The 9491-nt window shown below is 56.9% G+C and overlaps 1 protein-coding gene across 3 annotated transcripts in view; it reads right to left on the reverse strand.

Annotated features, from left to right (window-relative positions):
- Positions 1-227: 227 nt before the first annotated feature.
- SNAP47 (synaptosome associated protein 47) overlaps positions 228-9491 on the reverse strand; it is a 43903-nt gene continuing 34639 nt past the window's right edge. Inside the window, exons 5-6 of one of the 3 annotated variants that reach the window (XM_032397890.1) lie at positions 1432-1595; positions 228-922 (exon numbers count right to left, since the gene is read on the reverse strand). In XM_032397890.1, coding sequence (XP_032253781.1) covers positions 1449-1595 — 147 coding nt within the window. In that variant the 3' untranslated portion in view covers positions 228-922; positions 1432-1448. Of the gene's footprint in view, positions 1596-9491 lie in introns of all 3 variants that reach the window. The other 2 variants (XM_032397888.1, XM_032397891.1) reach the window with 2 other exon arrangements.

A 9491-nucleotide genomic window follows, 5' to 3' on the forward strand; every position in this document is an offset into this window, starting at 1 on the left:
GGAGACGCGGCCACGAGCCCAGAACGCCTGGGTCCCCCCCCTCCAGCTGGGAGAGGCAGGAGGGACCCTCCTGGAGCCTTCAGAGGGAGCACGGCCCTGTGACACCTTGACTGCAGACTCCTGGCCTCCAGACCCGGAGAGGACAATGCCTGTTGTCCTAAGACGCCCATTTGTGGTCATTCATTAGCAGCCCCAGAAAACTAGCACTGCGCCTGTGCATTCACTCTTCAAACCACCTGGGACTCAGAATGCCAGCACAGGGCCTGCCAGAGGAGATCCAGAGGAAAGGCACCTCAAAGGGACACTTGGACAAGGCCCAACGGCACCTCTCTGCGCACTGCCCTCTGGGATGCTATTCCAAAGCAGTCTGGAGGTGGCCTGTTCTGCTGTGACAAGGGAAGGGGTCACCCACTTCTCCACTCTGCCCCCATCCGTCCTTCCCTGAGGGGCCCTCCCACTAACGCACCCAAAACCAAGCAAAAAGCAGCATGAATGCCTATCTTCAAAATATATTCTAAAACTATGACTTCTCTCTTGTTTCTGGATAGAAATGGAGCAGTTAAAGAAAAAAAATCAACACTTTTTAAATAGGTGCTGTGTGTATTATTTTTACACTTGGCTACAAACTGGGCAGTGAAAAGAATATTCCCAGTGTTCACAGGATGACCTCGAGATGTACTGGACTTCAGGTAAAAAGTCACAGTACAACCAAAAAGAAACTGGCCTGTCAGAGAACAAAACAAGTCACAGAACAGAGTGACTATGGAGGGGCCCATGCAGAGCAGCCCCCAGAGGGGAACAGGCTCGGGCCTGTGTGTGGTCCTGGAGAAGGGCTTCTGCTGACACAGGCCGCAGGGTTCAGGTGCGCAGACTCAGAAATCAGCACATTTCTGTCATAGGGATTTACATGGCCCCTTTACACCTAGCAAGAACAGAGAGAATAAAAATTCAGCTGGTGGCCATGCTAAGCATGCAAAGCAGCCACCGAGCACTGGGTACAGCCAGCCTTGCAGGGAAGAGCCTTCCTGCTGCTGGGGACCCTCTGAAGGGCTCAAGTATGTGTGGGGAGCCGGGGACTGAGGGGAGGGAGGGGGAGAAGGGAGCCGGGACCTGTGGGGAGCAGGGGAGAAGGCAGCGGGGCCTGTGGGGAGTGGGGAGCGGGGAGCAAGGGGACCTGGGGCCACCACGGCAGGGGCGGTGCTGGGGGTGCTTGCCGGATGTGCAGGCAGAACTCCCCTCTCCTGGAGCTCCTTCTTCCTGCGTGTGCAGTGGTCGGGATCCTCCACCCTGAGGCAAGCCTGCACCTCCTGGCCCAGGGCCTCCAACTACTAAGCCGCCCTTGGAATGACTTTCCAGGTTTTTATGTCAAGGACGTGTGCAGGTGTTGAGAACAAAGTACTCAGGGGAGTGACTGTCATCAAAACCAGTCACCTCTCTGCTCTTCTGTCCTAGGTCAGTTTTTTGGCACGTCGGTTATGCTTGTCGATGGTTAGGGTGGTCCGGTCGACAGCTGCAGTGATGCCGTCCAGGGCCTCGTCCTGCCTCTCCAGCTCCGTCTCAGTGTCCAGGGCAAGACTCTTCAGCTTCCTCAGGATCTGCAAGAGCAGACACAGGGCAGGAGGGGTTGCCCTTTCTTAACTCTCAAAAATAGACGCTATTTCTTTCCATCACTTTTACAGTACTTAGGAAATTCTGTGAGTCAGTGGGGATGACAAACACTTTGTCCTCCCATCCTGGGTTTGGGTCTCAGCTCTGTGGCTCACCAGCACTGATCGCCAGGGAGCTCTGACCCCCAGGAGCACTGACCACCCCAGGGAGCTCTGACCCCCCCCCAGAGAGCACTGACCCCTAGGGAGCTCTGAACCCCAGGGAGCTCTGACCCCCCCAGGGAGCAGTGACCCCCCCCAGGGAGCACTGACCCCTCAGGGAGCACTGACCCCCAGGGAGCTCTGACCCCCTCCCCAGTCTCTGCCTCTGACCCCCAGGGAGCACTGACCCCCCCCACCAGGGAGCTCTGACCCCCAGGGAGCACTGACCCCCCCAGGGAGCTCTGCTCCCCAGGGAACGGGCCCCCCACGGCGCACTGACCCCCCCCCCCCAGGGAGCTCTGGCCCCCAGGGCGGCAGAGCTGAAGCAGATGAGGCATCAGCCCTCTGGCCCTGCTCCAGGCCACAGCCCCCACACCTCCTGACAATGCCCGAGGCACTGCTGTTCCAGCCACACAGCAGTAGCAGGGGGCGGGGGGTCGGCTGGCCCAGGGACCATCCAGGACCCAATCCCTGTCTGCACCCACGTACCTAGCTGCAGACGGAAGTGGAAGAAAAGCCAAACCCCTGTCTTGCCCATCTGTTGGAAACATTTCACAGGTACCACAGCTCAAGGTGACGAAGCAGCTACCACAGCACAACGCTGTGGGCGCACCTGGGGCTCCTGGAGGCCAGGCCCCTTACCCCCTCTCTGGGACTCACGTCATGCTTCATACGTCTCATGCACTGCTGAGAACAGCCACTTTACTGCAATCCTATCGAGACTACTTGCATTGTGAAATGTACTTTAACCACATGCGTGGTGAGCCTGCCTTTAAAAATTTAATATCCTCAAGCTGACAACAAAAAGGAATGATTTTAAGAGAAATCTTAATGACCAACTACTTGCAATAAATGTTAATGCCTCTTTTAAGGAAAGTTTCAGATCCCTGGTTAGGTCAAGACAAAGGAACTGCAGACTGTGAATCATCAGAGGAGTCCTGGGTGCCCGTTTACCAACTCGCAGTGGATCGACTGTGTACGGCCGTGTTCCAAGTCCTCTGTCCCGTGGGAAGGATGTCAGCAGCGAGGGCCCCAGATCTACCTGAGCTGGCAGTGCACCATGCCGCACATGGAGATCAACGTCATGGGCACGGCCAGGGGACACTGCAGCCTGGGAGCGGCCCCAGGTCAAGGAGAGCACACGGCACCCAGAGGAAGCGAGGGAGGGCGTGACCACGGTGCCCGTGCGCTCAGCTCACACGAAGCAGCCTTGCACTGCCCACCACCACGTGGGCGAGCCGATTCGTCTGACACACGAGGACCAGAATGGAGGCAGGGAGGTGGCCAGAGGATAATAAGATCAACTCCGTCCTTAGGAATGGGGAGGCTCGAATGAGCTCACAAATGTGAACAAGCTGTGAAAACTATAAAGTGCGATGTGAGGTGCCCCCGCCAAGTCCTGGAAGGCTCAGCGGCATGAGCCCCGCGCCGCACCCGTGCTGTAGAGGGACCTAAGGCCATCTGCAGTCACACGTGCTTGTGACAGAGGCAGGACGTAGCCCACATCTCTCTGCAAACAACGGCATCATCCCCGGGAGCTCCGTCCAGGCGCCGAGGAAGAAATCCTGGCTCAAGGTAGCAGGCTCAGACACCAGCCTTTTGCGCCCTCCTCTGGGAGCCGCTGAGTCACTGGAAAAACTGGACGGAGCTCTGGAAAGTATACTGTGGGGTCAGTCGGCTCCGAGGGACGGGCTGGATGACCTAATACAGGAGGTCTTTTCCATCGCGTTCCTATGACCTCATATGGCTGAGGCCCAAACGGCACAATAAACAGTCGCAGCTCAGCACGGTGGGATGCAGGTCCTTGAGCGCTTCTCTGCTCAGCGACCCCGCCCAGCTGGCCTGCACTTTTCCGTGCACTCACAAGGCTGCTCTGCCAGGCATGGGCACACCACAGCCCCGGGGAGACCAGCCTCTGCCACCCGCTCGCACCTGACGTCACAGCCACGCGTGGCCCCCCGCCCTGTGTGGGGCAATCAGGCCGGTCGCGCTGTCTGCAACCTCTGCGCCCTTGTCAACTACATCAAGTGTCCTTCGGGCCCAGCAGGCTCTGAGCTGTGTCCTGTGTGGATGGCCCATCGTCCTGCTCCAGGACTCACGCCGCAAGTAGAAAGTCAGGACACAGGACCGGAGAAGAAAGTAGACGTTGTCCCGAGCCGGATCCAATCCGTGCCCGTCAGACAAGCACTGCTGGTGGCACGGGGGTGCCGTGTGCCCAGCTTCCTTCCATCGCGTGCCCATACGCTGGCACGGGGACGTGACCCTGGGGGTGGAGGCAGGCATCCACGCAGCTCTGTTTCCTGCTTCCCGAATGAGGGGGAGGGCCGTGGGGCTCTGTGAACCCTCAAACTGAATGTTTCACACATCAGGCTGACAGGACACATCCAAGAGCCCAAGCTAGCAGCCAGCTCACAGTACGGCCCGGACACGATGAGGCCGTGGATGACAGGCGCCACTGTGCGACGGTGCGGACGTCACAGCACCAGCGCGGACAGGAACTGCACACGTTCCTTAAAAAGGCAAAAGGGCCTTCAGCAGGGATCAGCAAGCCATTCAGCCCCGGGCAAAGGGCGGGAGCCCCGGGCCTGCTCCTGGAGCCGCGAGCAGCAATAGCAAAGGTCCCGCGTAAGGAGAGCCACACCTGCGACTTTCAATTTTCTAACGCTCACATCTTCAACAGTAAAAACGATAAGCATTTCTTAGTTTCATTTATTTAAGTAATCTCTACATCCTCATATGGGGCTCAAACTCACGAGTCGCATGCTCTTCCGACGGAGCCAGTCAGGTGCCCCGTAAAAAATGACAAGCATCGTTAATCTTAACAATGCATCTTGTTTAACCGAACCAAATAAAAATATTATTGTTTCCCCATGAAATCAACATGAAGAATAATGACCCAGATCTGTTCTTTGATAGCTGGTGAATGGAATAGTCATGGCACATCTCCACACGGCTCTCCCACCGAGGGCCACGCTCCGTGACAGCCCCTACCGTCTCCCCGCCCACAGAAGCAGCGGCACCGGTAGGAATTCCTGCGGTCCTGAGTCTATGCTTCTTACGCACAGAAGCACGGCGATAACAGGCACAGCACTTACTTTGTGAGCAAGACCAACTGACGTGCCTACGAAAGCTGAGCATTTTATGGAGTCCACAGCGTACACTCGGGCTCGTTCCTGTTGAACTGTCTGACTGTGAAAATGTCTCACTGAGACCCCTCCTTCGCAGCTTCAAATGCTTCCAACTGCACTTGAAATGAGCTAATACTGCAAAAACCCGAGTGATCTGCACAGCTACCGAGTCTGCAAAGAAAGTTACTGAGTGAGCTTCGAACTAGGAGTCCCTCTGGAGTATTGGTCCAGTGTTTTTCCCTTTAAGGAAGGGACTGGACACATTAAATGCCATCATGTGCATTCCATAGAACACGGGGTGGAAAGACTGCGGAACGCGAAGTCTGGCCAGACCTTCATGCAGTTGTGACTTCTGTGGCCCAGGATGACAAGCTGTCTAGTCATCAGTGTGTCACCCCGCCAGGCTCTGAAATATCAGCTGGCCGCCCAGAGGAACCTCCGACCAGGCTCCGCGCTTTCTTCCTCGAGCCCCTGCCACGCCAGTAAGTAAGCCCAGTGACCAGCCATCTCGCGGACATGTCTGCCCCTACACAGAAAGTGCACCGAGCCGAGGAGACAGAAGCACTCCTGCACACAAGCGTAGGCGAGACACCGTCTGGGAGCAGCCTCTGGAAAGAAACCGCAGAAATACTCAGCAATCTGTAGCCGGGAGGGCTGCAGGCGCTCAACCAAGTCTGCACGGGAGGCTCAGTGCCCCGCGGGCTGGGTGCGTCAGTGACTGGAGGGGGGTGGGGACACACGGCCCAGGCGACCCGGGCTGGGGGCAGGGGGCGCCATGTGGTTCCCAGGGCCGAGCAGACCTTCCTGTGCTCTCTGCCGCTCTGGACACAGCCTGCACCCCTAACCCTAACCTCCCCGAGACCACAGACACGAGCAGGTACGGAGCTGTTTCCATTCTGTTTATACAAACGGAAGAACAGCTCATCCAGCAGAGGAGGTCCGCTTACCAAAGCACCTGTGCTTAAATGTATGCACCTCATGCAAGCCATCAAGGTGTGGGAATCGGGGAATCAGAGGCCCCTGGAGCGCCCGGCTTCGGGCGTTCACCACGTAACGCAGCAGGGGAGGACGCAGGGCGCAGAGGCGCGGGCCTTGATGTTTCCAGAACATCTGTAATGTGCTGGTGGCCTCACTTAGGGTCTGAAAGAAGAAAATGTTTTGTTCTACTTCACGATGAGACTCCAGGATTCACAGTATTACTGTATTCATATGAAACACCCAAAGTGAGTTTAGTATTAGCTAGACTGTCTGCCCTGATCTTGTTATTAAGCTGACTCACTGAAAAACTGTGAATTTTCTTGCAGTGAGAAATTAGCAACCATTTAAGAACAGAGCTGGGATAAATCAAGCTGTCTGCAACTCCAAATAGTTCTACCAGTTGGGACCATTAATATGCTGTAGAGAAGGTAAAGAGGGAAAAACTGGCTTCCAGCACAGCCAGAGCTCTGGAGGCTGTAAAGAACATTCTAGGCTACAATCTGTCACATCCAGCACTCACAGACCACCCCCGCGTCCCACCCCGTCCCTTCTGCTGCATTCCTTGAGGCCCCAAGGGCTATCTGTGGACAGCAGTACAGGGTTGTCTTCTAGGGAGGCCCCTGCCGCGGCCGCCTCCTCCAGACCCCCTCTCTGTGCAGTGGGGGATGGGAGGGGGGAAGCCGACGCACCAGGTCCCCACAGTGCTGTCCCCACAGCAAGACTCTGAGAGCAGAGTCTCCAGGGATCTGTCAGCCCTCACTCCAGTTCCCAGTGGCCTCTCAAGGTCCAGACAGGGTCAGCACATGGTGAGCACCTCCCAGGGCTAGAGGGGGACCCTGGGGACCAGCTCACTCGCTATCAGCTCACGATGGGATTCAATAGGACTCATCCCAGAATACAAGAAAACAGACACAAAGGCCTAAAAACCACACACCACACTGAAAGAAATTAAAGAAGACCGAAATAATGAGGGATGTTCGGTGTTCCTGGACTGCAAGACTTAATACTGGCAAGACGGCAAGATGCCTCCAAGTGACCTGCACATTCAATGCAAATCATATCAAGTTTCCAGCACCCCTTTATTCCCCCAGAAATGGAAAAATGGATCCTCAAACCCATATGGAATTGCAAGGAGCCCTGGAGGGCCAGAGCAATGCTGAAAAAGAATGAAGTTGGAGGACTCACTTCCCCTCATCCGTCACTGGCAGGATTATAAAAGGGTGAAGCCATTACGGAGAACAGCCTGGCAGCTCATCAAAAATCTACATGTGGAATTATCCAGGACCGAGCAATTCCACGCCTCGCTAGGTATATGCCCCCAGGGAGCAGAGACAGGACCCACACAGATGCCTGCATGTGTGAACGCTCAGGGAAGCACCACGCACAGCCGTGGATGAACGGACACAGGATGTGGGCCACCCATACGGCGTGCACCACTCAGCTGTGAGAAGAGAACACAGATCCGCCCGAAGACACGGTGGGGAGTGAGGACAGCCAGGCGTGGAAGGACACGTGCATGACAGACAGAAGACCGCAGGGGTCGGTGCTTCACGGGACCGTGTGGGATGGGGGGACGGCAGGGCGCTCCGCACATAAGCAGTGGGTGAAATGGCAATATTTACGTTATATACATTTACTACAATAAAAACACCATTCTAAAAGATAGCCAGGCACTCAGTAGTAGACGACCAAACACCTGACGGTAACCCTTCAGGCTCACTTGCAGGCTGACTGGGACGACAGGAAAGCATCAGTTCCCTGGCCCTCGCTGGGCCTCGCGCTCCTCCCTCCGCACAGCCCAGCAGCTGCTCTGGAAGACGCGCGGTGAGATGCGGCACGCTCTGCAATCGCGTCCGCAGTACCAGATCCTGGTGTCCTTGTCTGGCACTCCCACCCTGTTCACCTTTCCGGGACAGCGGAGGGGACAGAATGTGGTCCAGGTGGACCACAAGGGAGCTGTCCCTTCACGCAGCCCGTGGTCATCCCAGCTTTCTCAGCACTGCCCCAGACAGCACACGGGCCTGCCCTAGAGTGCTGGCCACAGCCGGCAGGGCGTGAGCCCCGCGGGCTGTCCAGAGATTGCGGAGGGCAGCCCGAGGGGGGTGGCACACGGAACCACGGAGGGGGCCCGGGGCGGGGGTCCGTGACGGCAGGCTTGTGGCTACCAGTGACCAAGGCAATAGCAGAACAGACGGGCAACCCCCGGGTGCATCTGGGAGGTGCAGCACGACGCTGTCCCGTGAGTCAGCTCGCGTTACTCGGGTTGTTTCTGCAGCAGGCGGTGACCAGGGCCCAGGGAGGTGCGCAGCCCACCCGGGCTGTGGGGTCGACAGGGCAGGGCCGCACCAGTGCCTGGACCCCAGTTCCCAGTTCAGGGCTCGTCCTGTGACGCATGTCCTCTCACTTGAAATGTCAACTGTCATGGACGTCAGAAGTTACTGGGCACCTCTTCCCCGTTACCAAGGCTCTTCTCCTGGTTTAACAGATGACACAGGACATGACGAACACTTGTTAATAATTTACAAAGTAACAGATACTGAGATGAGTGGCCTAACTCATGGCTTGTATCTGGACCGGTATCAAAGCCATAAATACAAACATAACCTCCTCCCCTTTGTACTGCGCCCCGTAAGTAACGAAAGGAATGAACAACCTGGAAAAGGGCAGCAAGAGAACCTGAGGACGATGGGCAGAAATCCGGAATTACAACATCTGCAGTCCTTCCAAACGGCTCATGGGACCAAATCCAGCCTCCCCGGCCTGGCACGCAGGTGCCGGTGGGTTCGCGGACAGGTAACACGCGGAGACCAGTGCTAAATCCTGAACTGCTAAGACATGGATTTGGGCTGAACAAATGCGTCGATTCTGTATGGAAGAAATGACAGAGGAGGACACACGGGAACTATGACAAGCGTGAACACACCAGAGAAGGGACAGAAGGGCTGAGCATGAAAGGTGCTCTGGTCTTCCTACGGGAAAGAGACGGTTTCTGCAGAGCGCCACAGAACTCAGCCGGGACCAGCTCAAGAAGGCACAGGCGGGCGGCAGAGGGGACACTGCACTCCACAGCCTCCTGCCCAGCCTCCCGCCACGACCCCACTGCCTGAGTCCGCTCGGAACAACCTACCCTCACTTCGGTTAGTTCGCGAGCTCCGTGACTGCTGTTTATGAGGAATCACACACCCCGCTGAACTCAGAAGGAGCTCAGAACCATGACCTCACACCCCGAGTCCACATGCTGCACCCCAGCTATGGGGAACCATGACCTCACACCCCGAGTCCACACGCTGCACCCCCGCTATGGGGAACCATACCTCACACCCCGAGTCCACACGCTGCACCCCCGAATGGGGAACCATGACCTCACACCCTGAGTCCACACGCTGCACCCCAACTATGGGGAACCATGACTTCACACCCCGAGTCCACATGCTGCACCCCCGCTGTGGGGAACCATGACCTCACACCCCGAGTGCACATGCTGCACCCCCGCTGTGGGGAACCATGACCTCACACCCTGAGTCCACACGCTGCACCCCAACTATGGGGAACCATGACCTCACACCCCGAGTCCACA

This window comes from Phoca vitulina, unplaced genomic scaffold, assembly GCF_004348235.1.
Source record: "Phoca vitulina isolate PV1807 unplaced genomic scaffold, GSC_HSeal_1.0 scaffold106, whole genome shotgun sequence".
In the NCBI taxonomy this organism is placed as follows: domain Eukaryota; kingdom Metazoa; phylum Chordata; class Mammalia; order Carnivora; family Phocidae; genus Phoca; species Phoca vitulina.